This window comes from Lissotriton vulgaris, chromosome 2_2, assembly GCF_964263255.1.
Source record: "Lissotriton vulgaris chromosome 2_2, aLisVul1.2, whole genome shotgun sequence".
NCBI classification, from domain to species: Eukaryota; Metazoa; Chordata; class Amphibia; order Caudata; family Salamandridae; genus Lissotriton; species Lissotriton vulgaris.
In genome coordinates, this window is record NC_141688.1 from 75854939 (window position 1) to 75870044 (window position 15106).

Below are 15106 nucleotides of genomic sequence, written 5' to 3' on the forward strand. Positions count from 1 at the left end.
GCAGTCTTGATCCGGAGGATGTACTTGCAGCAAACCGCATGCGCTTAGATGGTGCCCGCTGGTGCAGGGTGGCTACTCCTTAGCCACAAGGGAGAGTCTTCAGAAGTGTTCAAGAGTTCTTTCGTGGAAAGTAGTCAAGATTCCGAATTATCTAATTTGGGAAGGGGGCCCGCTCCTACCTTTATCCTAAGAAAAGGGGCTGGCCCGCGACTAGGTCCTGCCCATGGGTGGGACCAGGAGGGGGGTGGTTACACCCCTCTCCTTTGTCCGGTCTCTCCCCAGCTCAGGGGCTGGTGTGCCTCTGGAACTGGTTTGAGCCGGCATATGCACAGTGAGCACCGTTGTGCCACTTGCAGTCACCTTCCTCTCAGCCCTGCCTACCTGGGATACACAAAACCCTGTCTGGGATGGTGCTAGCACCGCCCCTGACAGGAAACCCTTTGTCCAAGCTCTCCTCGCTGGAAGGACTCCAGCAGCAGGAGGTCAGACTTGTGTCTGTGGTGGCAGCATCCATTTTGTGATGCTGAGGCTCGAGTTAAATTGGCGAGGGGTTAGTATTCCAATTCGTATGACACCTTACTCGACATGTTTTGATAAAGCGATACCAAAGTTGGCAAATAACCGCGAGGATTATAAGGCACTTAAGAGTATATGGTACGCGTTATCATGGAACAGCTATTAGGACTTGGTTCCGCAAGCTGCAAACGGGCTCAGCTCATGCCAGAGCACCATCTCACATAATTCCAAGCACTCTGCCTTCAGGATTGATAAGGCCTGCCATAGGAGTGACTGATAGGAATACATGTGTCCATTTTAGGGTTAGGTATAGGAATACTATATCTAAAGCAGAGGGTGTTTACACCACCTTGCCCCAGCTGTCGTGCAGCCAGTTGTGTCAGATTTAGATGGCCAGCTAGGGGTGGCATAATACATGCTGCAGCCCCTGGTAGGCCCTGGGTACACCTATGCCCTGGGTACAGGACTGATAAGGTGGCCCAGTACCAATTGGTAAATGCACCTAAGGTACACATGTCAATTTAGAGAGAGAACAGCTAGGCTGTGGGTCTGATTAGCAGGCCCACAGCCAGGGAAAGTCGTAAACCAGTGAAGCAAAAAGCAAAAATCTAGGTGATCATAGGATTGCAGACCCTACTCTCCTACACCAGCCAAGCAGGGCAGACGAGTCCAGAAGGGCGGGGTGGTACCGCAAGTTGCCAGCAGCCCCAGCCGTGAAGTGACAGGCGGGAGACTGAGGCAGCTCTTCCCTCTTGGTTTGCAGTGTGGGCGTGCCACATTGTGGCCTATGGAAGTGGTGATCAGCAGCTGCCAAGACGGAATTCTTCAGCAGGGAGGACCCTGGGAGGTCTCCCCCGTGATTCTACCCACGGTGGCATTTGTTCTAGAGAGCCCGTGCAGCTGCGCTGCATGATCGCACAGTTTGCTTGATGCTGCGCATACCCCCGGCGGAGCACTGGTAACTTCCGTTAGCAGGTCGGGGTACACCCGCTGCAGTGGTCCAGATCCTGTTTGGCCCTATAAATTACCACATTCACTGTTGTAGGTAGGCAGGAGGCCTGGGCACCTACTTGTGAAGGAAGATTACCGTATCATCTCTATTGGAGGTTGAAATACTTTGGTGCCCTATATGGGGGAATGTATTGTGTTAACATTGTTTACTACATGATTTATGTCATGCTATCCCTTGGTGATAGATGTTAATTTGTGTTTGTTCTTCATTACCTGCTACATGTCCCATTCAGGGTGAGAGGTTGGTTTATGACCTGCACTGCTAGGATAACAAGTAACATGGAATGTGATGGTATAAAATGCACAGTAATGATAGGGTTATGATGTGTGCATGCTACAAGTATTTACTGTAGTGCATTGCTCCTGTCGTTATGACAATTGCCCAATTGGCAAAGTGATTGCGTCATCTATGTGACGTCATGACAAGTGCCTAGTGGCACAGTGATATATGTGATTGTGATTTAATTTTTTTTTTATAAATAAGATAAAGAAAATGTTTATATATCCTTGTGTGGAGTTTCTTTTTGTGGTGTGCCTAGTGTGTCACTGGTGTGTGTGTGTTGCGCAGACGCTTTACACATTGCCTCTTTGATAAGCCTGACTGTTCAGCTAAGCTACCAAGGGGGTGAGCAGGGGTTACCCTATGCGTGTAACTCCCTTGCCCGGACTAGAGTGGTGGGATCTGCCTGCCTTAGGTGCATACCCTAGCCAACCAGAAACCCCATGTCTAACAATATGTGAAAATATGAAAGAAAAGAGAGACTGACCCTAATAACATTGCAAAGTTATTTTCACTAAAAAAACAAGGCATCATGATAGTTGTAGTCAATTCAATTACACATTAATAACACTTGCAAAATTGTAAGTTGAACATCCCCAGTAGAATGTATGCAATGAAAATGAGAAAACATTTACAATATGGAACACATATATGGAATATGTTATTAGGTGAAAAACACTTACTTGCACCATAACTTCATGTGAAATTAAATGGAGATTGCAACCTGTAATCTCTAGTACAACAAATAGTTTCACAAACCGAGAAACAAGGCAAAACCAAAAAATTATAACGAGTCAAAACGCACATATTGACAACAAATATTAACAATTAGTAAAACGAGAGAAACAACAATATTGCCACAAAATTCCTGAAAAAAAATGGAAATAAATAATTTTATATAGGGGGTGTGTATTTTTAAAACTGCAAAACACATTAGCAATAGCAAGATTAACCCCTTTGCCGCGGCCGCGATTTCGCGGCAGTGCAGCACTTCCGCAAAACGGGCGGGCCGAGTCGGCCGTTGGACATGCGCAGCACTACGAAGGTAGTGCTCGCGACGTCCAACGGCCCATTGCAGCACTTAACGGGTTAAAGGCAAAAATGACATTCAGGTTTAGTGACACATGCAAAAGTATAACTTACTAGTCTCATCTCATCCAGGGATTCCTGTCAAGAATTACGGGATGTAGCGACTTGAACAGGACAGTTGGCAGCCACGGAACTGTTTGATCTGCTGGAGAGACTTAGACGTGGGGGCGGTTCAGCGGTTGTTTCTTCTTATCCTGATTCATGGCACAAGAGATTCCTTTCGGGGCTGGGGGGGAGGGGCGGGGCAATGGTTACCTCCTCTTACTACCTTTAGTTAGCCATTGGGGGGGATGGGGGGGGTACTGGGCGACAGCCACACTGCGAGTTGGGGATGGGCGTTAGCCATATGCAGGGGTGCAGGGAGGGGGGTGAAACGTGGGGTGGTTAAAGAGATCTAGATTGGAGATCCTATTGTATACAGTAATGTTTGCATTGTTGGGTTTTTCTTTATGCATCGGGTGGTAATGTTGCAGTTCGACGATACACGCATTGGTCAGATGTCATGTGTTAGCCAGGGATCGGGGATAAAGGTGATGAGCTGGTATGTGAACGGCCTGGGGGACAGGATCAAGAGGGGAATGTTTAATCAATTGGTGAGAAGGCGCTCTCCAGATGTAGTACTATTGCAAGAGACGCATCTAGTCGGCAATCGCTGTATAGCTCTCCATAAAGGGGCGTATAAACTGGTGGCTCATGCTGGGTTTACCACAGGGTCCAGGGGGATGGGATCTTGATGAAAAACTCATCCCCCTTGAAAATCCAGGCCACGTGGTCCGACCAGAGGGGCCGATATATCTGGGTTTCTGGGCAGTGGGGGGGGGAGGACGGTCACCTTCTTGTCGATATATGTCCCGCCTGGTCTCCAATCTGATACCTTTTGCGACCTGGGGACTGTCTTTCTCACCTTGCCCCTGGGCCTCCTGGTGCTGGGGGGCAACTTTAATGCGGTGCTCGATGGGGAGATAGATAGTTACCCTGCGAGAGCACTTAGACCGGCTCATAGATGGCTCTCAGACTTTCTGGAAACAATGGGATTGTAGATAGCTGGCGGGTACGTTACCCGACCCAGGCGCACTTCACGCATTTGTCCGCCGCACACTGCAGCATGTCCAGACTAGACTGCGTGTTGATACCGGCGGCACAGGCAGCCACGGTCATAGAGGCACGATACTTTGGTAGGGGCATACCCGACTATTCTCCTATGTGGTTACTGGTGGAGCTTGGGCAGCCTGCAGTAGGTAGAGTTGCGCCAATAAGTGCGTGGCACTTAAAAGACGCCGAAATTAAGAAAGAGGTTATTACAATTTAAGATACCTTCTTCCAGGAAAACGTGGGTACTGTTGAATCTGCGCACTCCCTGTGGGAAGCGTATAAGACATTTATACGCGGGGAGGTTTTGTCCTTGGTGGCGGGGAAGAAAAAGAAGCTCCAGACAGAGGTTGAGAGGGCAGAAGCAGAAGTGATAAGGTTGGAAGAGAGAGTGGCTGAGACGGCGGCTCCGATGGACCTGCACCTTTTAAAATTACGGCAAGATGAATATAAGGGCTTAGCCAGAGATGGGGCGATTGCTCAAAATAATGCCACCCAGAGACGCATATATGAACATGGTGACAAGGCTGGTAAACTGATTGCATGGCTTGAGTGTGGGGAGTGGGAGTCGCGACTGGTGCACGAGATACAGGGGAAGGACACTGCCGTGGTTACGGATCCGCAGGCAGTGGCAGATGTATTCTCCGACTATTATAGAGAAGTATATACCTCGGTCGGGGGATATACAGAAGCGGAGAAAAGCAACATAATTAGGGACATCCGTATGCCTGAGCTGTCAGAGGAGGATAAGGGATAACTAGACTCCCCTTTCACTGACGATGAGGTGGCACAGGCCATCAGAGGGGTAAAATCAGGAAAGGCGACCGGCCCAAATGGAATCCCTATAGAACTATGTAAATTAAATGTGCATAAATTGCCCCGTATATTTGATCCATGTTCGCAGAAAGTAGAGAGAAAGGTCGACTCCCATACGATCAGCGGGTGACAAATATTGTGGTTATCTATAAGGCAGGCAAACCCAAGACTCATTGCTCCTCATACAGACCTATATCACTGCTCCATGCCGAGCCTAAAATACTGGCGAAGCTCCTTGCGACTAGATTGGTCAAGGTAATCACTTCTTTGGTACACCCGGATCAATCGGGCTTTATGCCACGCCGGAATACAGCTCTCAATCTGCGGATGTTGCATGGGATTCTGGGTGGTTCCCCGAAGATTCATGAGCCGGTGGCGCTGGTGTCCTTAGATGCCACAATGGCGTTTGACAGGGTTGAGTGGTCCTACCTGTTTGCGGTACTGACTAAGATGGGTTTTGGTCCGGAGTTTGTTGGTTGGGTACGTTTACTGTATGTTGCTCCCTTGGCCAGAGTAGTTGTGAACAACTGCAGGTCGGCAGACTTTCCCCTCGGCAGGGGTGCCCCTTGTCCCCGCTTCTCTTCGCTCTAGCATTGGAGCCTCTGGCAGCATGGGTCAGATGGGACCGAACGATACGTGGCTTGTGGTGGACGCTGGAGTGGGAGGGTAAAATTTCACTCTATGCCGATGATATACTGCTTCATATCACTAACCCTAGGGAATCCCTGATCAGATTTCTGGATGTGCTGACCATATATGGGAGATATTCTGGATTTGCAATCAATTGGTTGAAATCGGTGCTCTTCGTCCTCAAGGGCGATCCACCAGTGATTCCGCAGTCATGCCCTATTCAAATTGAGCCAGTTGGGTTTAAATACCTAGGTATTTATGTTACACTTGACACAAAGTTGAGATACGCCAATAACCTGGGACTCCCCTTGAACCGGTTTAAAAGGGACGTGGAACGCTGGAAGGCACTGCCGCTTTCCCTGTTGGGTAGGGCGGTCTTGTTTAAGATGTTGGCTCGCCCCCGATTTTTGTATGTACTCCAGAATACAATGGACCCGGTTCCGGCGTCCTACTTCAAAGAAATAGAGGCCCTCCAGAGGAAACGTCTGTGGGACGGTAGACCCCGTATAGCATTTTCTAAACTCACTTTCCCATGGTATGACGGAAGGATAGGACTGCCAGACCTGCGGAAATATTATTGGGCGTCACAGCTTGCGGCGGTGAACCACGTAGTATGCAGACCCCCATGGGATCCCAGGGTATGCCATGGATCGCGGCCAGGCCCCAGGTGGCGATTTCACTAGGGGGCTGTACGCCAGGCCCTGCGCTTCCCCCTGACTGGTCCCACGGCGCATGCAGTCCACGTGTGGCACACGGCCAATAGATGTCTTTCATGGGAAGGGAAGCTAACTTTGGCCACCCCCCTATGGAATTCGGAGAGGCTCAGGAGCTTGTGGAAAACTAAGAGATTTGACAGGTGGGACCTCATCAGGATTACACAGATCAAAGACTTGTGGAGCGTGGACACGATACACACATTCGACTCTCTCAAACCGCAATATAGCCTACACGATGGTGAGTACTATCGTTATCTCCAGATTAGGCATGCTCTCCTCACACACTTACCCGTAGACTCTACGCTTCCAGAGGCCTCTCCCCTGGAGGACCGAGTGTTGGATGGATAACTCCCCGAGAACACTATCTCTTTAATATATAAAAAGCTAATCAATAATATGGAGGACCCGCTGGGGCTTATTAGGACACAGTGGAGTGCGGAAGGCATGGAACTCGATGATGAAGACTGGACGGAGGCGGTCTCCTCCCCAAGAGTAGTTGCGATCCCGATGAGACTTAGACTTGTGCAGCTAAAGATCTTGCATAGGTCGTACATACAGGGCCTCGTCTGGTACGAATTGGTCGAATGGAGAGTGGGGAGTGCCGCAGGGGATGTGGAGAGCTAGGCACCTTCATGCATATTTTGTGGCACTGTGTGGAAGTACAGGAATATTGGAAGAAGATTCACGAGAAGATACGAGTCGCCTTGGGGGTGGAGATACGACCGGAGGTGTATTCTGAATGTGTGGGAACCCACAGACCTGAACACGTATGGGAAACAATGGGCGACACTGGCGTGTATGGTAGCGAAGAGAAATATTGCGCCACCCCGGGTTGCCAAATGGGTGGAAGACTTGGATTGGTGTATGTTCAGGGAAAAGTCAGTGTATGTGGCCAGGGGTTGTCCTGAGAAATGGGGAAAGGTGTGGGAAGCCTGGAATAGTTATTGAGGAGAGATTTGTGTGCCTCCGGCGAGACGAGCAGAGGTGGAAGCGCCAAAATCCCTGTGATCCATAATTCACATTTTGGCTTTATAATTCTGTATGAATGACATTGTATTCTTGACCAAAGATGTAACTGTTAACTCACCCGATGCCTTTTTCTTTTCTTTGCTAATGTTGTTAATAAAAAGATATACAAAAAAAAAAAGAATTACGGGATGTAGGATCTGCAGGACCTTCTTCCCTTTAAAGAAAAAGTTGTAAGGTAGGGCTGGGAGAACCACCACCAGTCCTTTCAGCCTCCCCTCCTTGGTCATTCCACCTCTTCCTTATTTCCTCCTGTATATGCAGGTTTTTCTTTTCTACGGCATTCATTCTGTCAACTATTCTGGCCCGCATTAGCTTTTCTGAGCTATAGTTGTATTTTGGACTTGGGCTCCAAACAATTATGGCTGTACTCTTATTATTTCATCCACCATGACTGACAATTCTCTCTCAGTAAAATGTGGATTTCGCCTCCCTGGTATTATAAAATGTTAAGCTTAAATGATTGTAATAACCCACAAGATAATTAATCAAAACACAAAATGAACAAGAAACGGGGAAAGCAAAAAAACAACCTGACTTGACTGAACTTCAATGAAACAGTGCTCATGAACAATGTTGTACTGCAGTGTAATGACAAATGATCATGGTCTGAAATGCAGTGTGTTTTGTAGTGTGGTATGCAGGTGCAAACAATTAGCCAAAACCCTTCAGGTGTGTGAAGCTAGCATCTATCCAAAAGCCACAGGAATCGTGCAATGTTGCAATCCAACGCCAGTACAACTGTTAAATCTAATTAGGCTCAGCGCAATCCCAACATCCAGATGGTGACAAATTAATGTTAGCGAGCAGAGGACTCTACTGCGTCCACAGTGGTGAGCTGCTTACGTGCCGGAAACATTCGGTCAATGCAGACTCAAGATCAACCAGCCACATCTAAATTAACCCTGGGCGGACAACTACGCTACGCTTGCGTAGTTTCCGAAGTTTGTGCTACTTTGCACTACGTGAATTGCACGTAGCACAGTGCAACCACGCGTAGCGGTCATTTTTTGCTTGCTCGCGTTCTTCAACGTCCAGTTGACGACCGCGAGTGAGCAAAATTACACCCCAGTGAGAATTTTTCCCCGTTCGTGATCAGCAACATCAAGTTGGCGATCGCGAGCGTGTAAAATAAACCACCCGTAGAGATTCTCAACGCAGGGAGGTCAGGTTTCTCATTGCGAGTGGTCGCATAGGCTCGCGACCGCTTGCGATGAGAAACTACCAGTCCGAGTTGAGAAAGCTGTAGCTCGAGTAAAAATCTACTCAAGCAGCAGAAAACGACATTCCGCACTGTGCAAGATGGCGTTTTCAATGATTGCACAGTGCCTGATGCTTGTCCACACTGTGCAATCATTGAAAACAGCACACTACGCAGTTTGCGTAGCGCTACGCGTAGCTCGTGTAGTGTGAAGTGCACTTGGCGTAGCTAAGCATATAGCTACTTCGCGAACTACGCCCAGGATTACAACGGCGGGAATTCGTCAGCTTGGTGAAGTACTTGTACACTCTGCCACAGAAGGACAACAGGAGTCCTGAAAAGATCTAAATCAGGCCCTTATCCTGTCACACAGTCATATCCACAGAAGTTCTTGCCCTTCGACAATATTTCACAAGATATGATATGCTTAATCCCAGAATAGTTGACATGCTTGAACAAATTCAAGTCCAACTGTCAAGGGGAACTGAGAAATATTGAGTGATTCCCAACACTCAAATAGCCATCTTTTTGAAAAGGTATAATCTGTTAACTTCTTTGTAAGCCAGTTAACTTTAGTACCTTTCTGGACATTTCCCACTGGTAAGAGTACAGACTCAATGATGTTAATATCTGTCGAGGTTAGATGAGGTGTAAGTAATTTAGAAATATTAGCTGTGTATAAAACATCCTGAAAGCCTACAGATAACTATTTCTTGAGCAGGTTTAATGATTGTGATCCCTTCATGGCTGTCTTCATACTCCTCAGTTTATCCTACCTGTTCTCGCTTTTAACTTTGCCCACAGTAGAAAATTAACTATTCTCATCAAACCTCTCTTGATGTCTGATACATTGACCATTTTTATTGGGTGGTGGGGTAGACAAATATTGAGATGGACCAGATTTCCTTTTGTCACCTCTCAGACATCTCTGAAGTTGGATCAGCAACAAAGTACTGGGAACACAACTTAGATGCTTTGTTAACTTAATTTAGCCTACTGTGCTAATATGTCAAAAATGTGATTTTGTACTGAGATGCTGCAAACTGCAAGTTGTATTTTTTCATGCACCCCAGCGCTTTTATAAAGAAAAGCATGTGGATTTTAGTGAGGTTTTGCTCCCCAGTCGCTAACACATCCTGCAATTTCTTCTGTAGACCCAGATGACCATGACTTTCTACTAGCAGGTACCCGAGGTATTTGCCAACAATCCCCTCCCCCACAATTACATGGGACATCAATTATGCTTGCAGTCAAAGCAAGGTTAGAGGATAATCTATTGCATGCAGCTCTAGTACTGCTAGAGTGATAAGGATAGGGTGGGGATATATCTATCTATCTATATATCACTACTTCTGTACTGTCCGGAGTGCCCTGATGGAATAAGCAAGATTCCTTTCCTCCCAGAGTGCTGTTTCTTTCTTATTCTGGGAAGGAGTAGTGGTGAATTTAAAACGCGCTGCTGTGGCACTTTAACGTGCACCAACAGCGTTTGGGATGCAAGCTGTAGTAACCGCTAACCAGGAGTAAAAAAAAATAATATATATATATAGATATATATTATTTTGTTTTACTCACAAAATTCATAACTATACAATTAATCGTAAAATTCACACGCAAATGCATTGTGCTGCCTGGTATATTTAAGTAGTCTTTTAATTCTTAGATTCCTTACTTTTTGTTGTTATTTTTTTATTGTTTTAATCGGTTTGAAAGCCGAGCCTTTCATTATTAGCATGTGATGTTTCTTAGCCCTTCTACACTGATGGAACCAACTAACTTGTTTGCATCGTCTCAACTAAGGAAGTGTCAAGCTTTTAAATTTGAATCAGCTGGATCTGTACTGGGTGAACACTAGCAATTTAGAACCTGGCCCAGACGCGCCAGATTAATAGTTGATACATATTCTAGAACTCTACCCAGTTTTAGATCAAAGGAAAGCACTTAAGTAGCTAGTAATTGAAGACCTTAACCTAAATATTAAGTTTATCTTGTTTAGAAAAAAAGTGCAATTGTTTAATTGATCTCAGCCTTCGGTAATTACGAATGCGTAATTTCAGCCTACTGTATCCCTGCAGACTGAGACCAGACATATGCGAACAAGATTTGTCCATATTCCAGTGGGAACAGTTCAGTCCTAATTAGTAGTGTCTGAGCTTAATTCAAACGTTCCATCTATCGGTTTTTTTTTGTGGGTCATTTTATGTGTGACGGGTATACCAAGAGGTGATTCCTGTGCTTATTGTACCATAGCACTCTAATAGCATTCTAGCTAACGGCACCTCACTGAAGATGCCAGAAAGCTAGAAATCATTCTACGTTAGTCAGCAAGTCGCAGATTAGGTGTAGCCATCCTTTTACCGAATGTAATTGAGACAAACCAAGAAACCACTTTGTATGTGCTGCATTCAATTCTGTGATTTATTCAATGCCACAAAGTGAAATCATTTTGCGGCACTACACCAATCACATCACTGAACACAGCTCATAAAGACACAGCATATTTATGAAGATCTATTCACAGAACTGAAATTAGCTACCTTTTTCTTTGTGTCTCTTCCTTTTGTGATTTATTTTGTATTGCATGAAACATGTGAACATTAGGCAGAGCCTGTCAAGTGCATGATTTTGCTTGTACCAGATGTGTTTCACGAGGGGGCATCTTCTATATGGTGTGATCAACTGTTTCTTGTTTCAGAGAAGCCATCACAGAAGGTTGCTATGGGAATGAGTTTGTAATCTTCGATGATGTTCCCCTGTATTGGGATGCCTGGGATGTGATGGACTATCACCTTGAGACAAGGTACTGAACCAGAACAGTCCGAGCAACACAGCAGGATAAGTAGGATATTACCATCTATTTATGTCTGCTGATAAGAGTCCGAATTTTAGTCATCCCAAAGAATGTCTTTTACACATCAGATTACACAGAAATGTTGAGTCTTCTAAGGTGGGGAAAGGAGGTGGTGAGAAGAGCCAGCAACCTGGGTGTTACAGGGCACAGGGAAGCGGGTGGGGAAACCCAGTTATTCAATTAGCCTTATTTTAAAGTTTCAAATGAGGTGTTGCTGAAGAAACCTTTGTCTCATTTAATTCGAAAAATAGTACTAAATTATTTAGCTAGTTATTCCAACACCTAAAGCCTGCTTGCTGATTTGTTCCCATCCTATGCCTGCCACCTTGTTTGTTGACCCTTGACCGTTCCCTTCCAGAGCCCACACAGGACTCTCCATGTCGCTTGCCCTCTGCTATTTTGGATCTAAGCTCTTTTATTCCTCCCACAATGAGTTGCATTTCATCTATAGCACTAGCAGACAACTCTCCTTTGCCCTTCCCTGGTGTCACCCCTCTTGAGTTGCCTGTCTTCCATGGCACCTACACATCGTGTGGTTGGGTTTTCTAATGTTTGAAGGAAGCAATGCACTGTAATCCTCTTACCCCCTCCACCCTCTGCTGTGCACTGCATGGAAGAGTGTTTAGTTCCTACTAACCTATATAGGATCTGCCGTTTAGACAACATAAAGTAAGGGATTTGTGTCCAGACTGATTCCAGACACCCCTAGAGGATATGTTAGTCTGTAGACCAGCAAGCTCACAGTGCCACTACGAGCCCCTCTTACCAAGGAGCAAATAGCTTCTGGCAACTATCAAACATGACCACCCTGACCACTCAGGGATCGTGGAAATAGTACAGTACTTTTTGCTCAGTCACTCAAGCTCACTCAGTCTCAGTATACAGAATAAACGGCGGGGACGTTTTCAACAAGTATTTATTGAACCAGCGTCATTCGAGTATAAAATATGTATGCATGTGAGAAGTTGGCCTGATATGTAGTGTTTCCAATTCTGGAACCACTGGGTATCAGTCCAAACAAACCCCAAAGATGTCAGGTTGTAAGTCAACCTTGTAGACAAGCTATCCTAGTGGTAGCATGGACTAAGCAGCCTTAAAGGCTTAACTTAAGAGGTCGTGTTAAGCGAGCTGTTTTACCACATACAATCCTGTAATCAAATGAAAGGACACCACACAAGTATATATTATAAAAATATATGTATTTATTTCTAAATTACTCCCCAGTACTCTTTATGAGGAAAGGGGCACAAGCGTTAAATCAAAAGCACTGTTAAAAATATAAAGTTGCACAATTATGGATGAGGGCGGGTGGCCACTCAGACCATATACTAAAAAAGTGGTATAAGGAACACTTATCGAACAATGGTTAGGCCTAGGGCCTAGAGATTCACTGGGAGCAGTCAGGACTAGCAATGATGAAGTCGGGAGTAGCCCACAGGAGACGGGTGCAGCACGGAAAGTGCGGCGCGCACCAATGCACTGTCAATGGTGCGTAAAAGTCAGTTAAAGTGAATTAAAAGATACTTCCGCTGAACCTAGGAACACAAAACCTTAGACACAGACCCTAGAGGTGTGTACCAGTGTAAGAACACCGGCGTTGCAATGTTACCTCACCCACAGGCCGTGGGTGCACAGGGTCGAAGTGGCGTCGGGTTCTGACACGCAGGTTCTTGGCGCTTGAAGCTGAAGATGCTGCAGGCGCTGTGAAGGAGAAGTGTCCGGTGGATCCAAGGGTGGATCTGAAGTGGTGAAGACCTGAAAGCAGAGGGGACAATGTTCAAAGTCACTGACCAGTGACCACCGTGGAACCAGATTGGAACCAGGCAAAGTCGGGTGCAAACAGGTGATCAGGGGTTGCTTCTCTCTGCAGCCACGTGGACACGAAGAAGTCAAGGACGTCCAGGAGTCGATCACGAGCTGTCCCTCGAAGGCTCTAGCTGATGGCGGTGTCGGCAACTCGATTGAAGCAAACAAGCCTTGGCTAATGCAAGCCACGGGGAAAGTGAAAAAGGCTTATTACTCGGACCAGCAAGGTCAGAGCGGGTACTCCTTTCTACAGGAGCGAGGGCAGGTCTGGAGCAACCAGACCCACAGTGTAAATCGTAGGTTTCGTCACCAAGATGGCCGCTGACCACGTGACAAGCGGACGGGATGGCGAGTCGAGTGGCACAAAACAAAAGGGCCCCACGCAGATCGTGGAGATGCTGGAGGGCTGGTCTTTGGTGCAAATGCTGCTCGGTTGTGGGGCTTCTCAAACCCCAAAGCACAGAGTCGAGGGTGCCTCGGGTGCTGCGCAGTCAGCGTCTCGGGGGTCTTTCAAGATGGCCGCTCCCACGTCTCTCGGTGCCTCCACGGGTCCCTTCTTTGCAGGGACTGTGGATCGGGCTGGGAGAAGTCTAGGAAGCTGGGTCTTGTCAGGCTCTGCACTCGGACTCCGGCGGGAGGCGGCGGCAAAGCAGACGTCGAGGTGCTGGGTGATGCCTGTGTTCACAGGGTGGCCCCTCCTAGGCCACAAGGGAGATGCTCTTCAGTCTTCTGTCATCAGAATGTCGAAGTCCAGTCGTCTTCTTAGTTTAAAGTTGATTTCAGGATGATCTGAGTTGCATTGGCACTGCTCCCCCTCTTATTCCAATCTGAGGGGTGGATCTCCTGCTAGGTCCCTCCCCTATGGGTGGGACCAGGAAGGGGGGTGGTTACACCCCCTCTCCTTAGTCCAGGTCTCACTGGAGCTGGGGCTGGGCTGCCCCAGAACCGGTTTGACAGGATTATGCAAGGGGAAGCCTTGTGCTCCCCAGGCACTGTCTGGTTTCATTCAAACCTCCCTGCTACAATCCACTATCTCCTGTCTGGGGTGGTGTCACACCTCCCTGTGACAGGAAATCCTTTGTCCAGGCCTCCTCTGCTGAGTTTCGGTCAGCAGCAGGAGGTCAGACATGTGTCTGTGGCAGAAGCATCCATTTTGTGGATCTGAGGCTCTTTTAAAAATCAACCGCGTTTTAGCAAAAGTAACATGTCGTCCCCTCTAGAGGGGTGGAATGCTACCCCCGTCGCCAGGACTGGCGAGGGGGTAGTATTCCAAATCGTATGACACCTTACACGACATGTTTTGATAAAGCCAAACCAAAGTTGACATATAACCGCGAGGATTATAATGCACTTAATAGTATATGGTTTGGCATTATCCCGGATCAGCTTAGGGAGTTGTTCCCGACAGCTGCAGACAGGCTCAGCTCATGCCAGAGCACCATCTCACATAAAACCACGCACTCTGCCTCCAGGATTGATGAGGCCTTCCATAGGAGTGGCTTACAGGCTATATATGTGTCCAGATATAGGTTTAGATATAGGTATACTATATCTAAGCAAGGGGTGATTACACCCACTTGCCCCAGCTGAGTGATCAGCCAGTTGTGTCAATTTAGATAGCCAGCCAGGGGTGGCAAAAGATATGCTGCAGCCCCTGGTAGGCCTTGGATGCACCTATGCCCTGGGCACCTATAGTGCTCTGTACAGGGGCTGATAAGGTGACCCAAGCCAATCTAGTTATGCACCTAGGGTACATGGAATCCATTTTACAGAGAGAGCAGATAGCCTGGGGCCCTGATTAGCAGGGAACCAGGCCAACTAAGTCGAAAACCAGCTAAACACAGGGCAAAAAATCTGGGGTAACCATAGTCAGGTAGCCACCTTCCTACAATGCTGCTATGAGACAGAAACAAATATATACAGTTATAAGCACCAGCAGTGGAAGGAAAAGGTATATTTCTACCATAGTGCTAAAACAATGAATATGAGCAGTCATATAGATACATTACAATAATAATGCTTACCCCTACTATGCAAACCCTAACTAGATGTACCTAAGTGTACCTAGCATGTAT

At 46.9% G+C, this 15106-nt stretch overlaps 1 protein-coding gene across 1 annotated transcript in view; it reads left to right on the forward strand.

Moving 5' to 3' along the window:
• The window catches only part of MAN2C1 (mannosidase alpha class 2C member 1), a 362406-nt gene that overhangs the window by 280688 nt on the left and 66612 nt on the right, over window positions 1-15106 (forward strand). The window contains exon 19 of the mRNA XM_086959311.1: window positions 11070-11174. Coding sequence (XP_086815437.1) covers window positions 11070-11174 — 105 coding nt within the window. The remainder of the gene's footprint in view (window positions 1-11069; window positions 11175-15106) is intronic.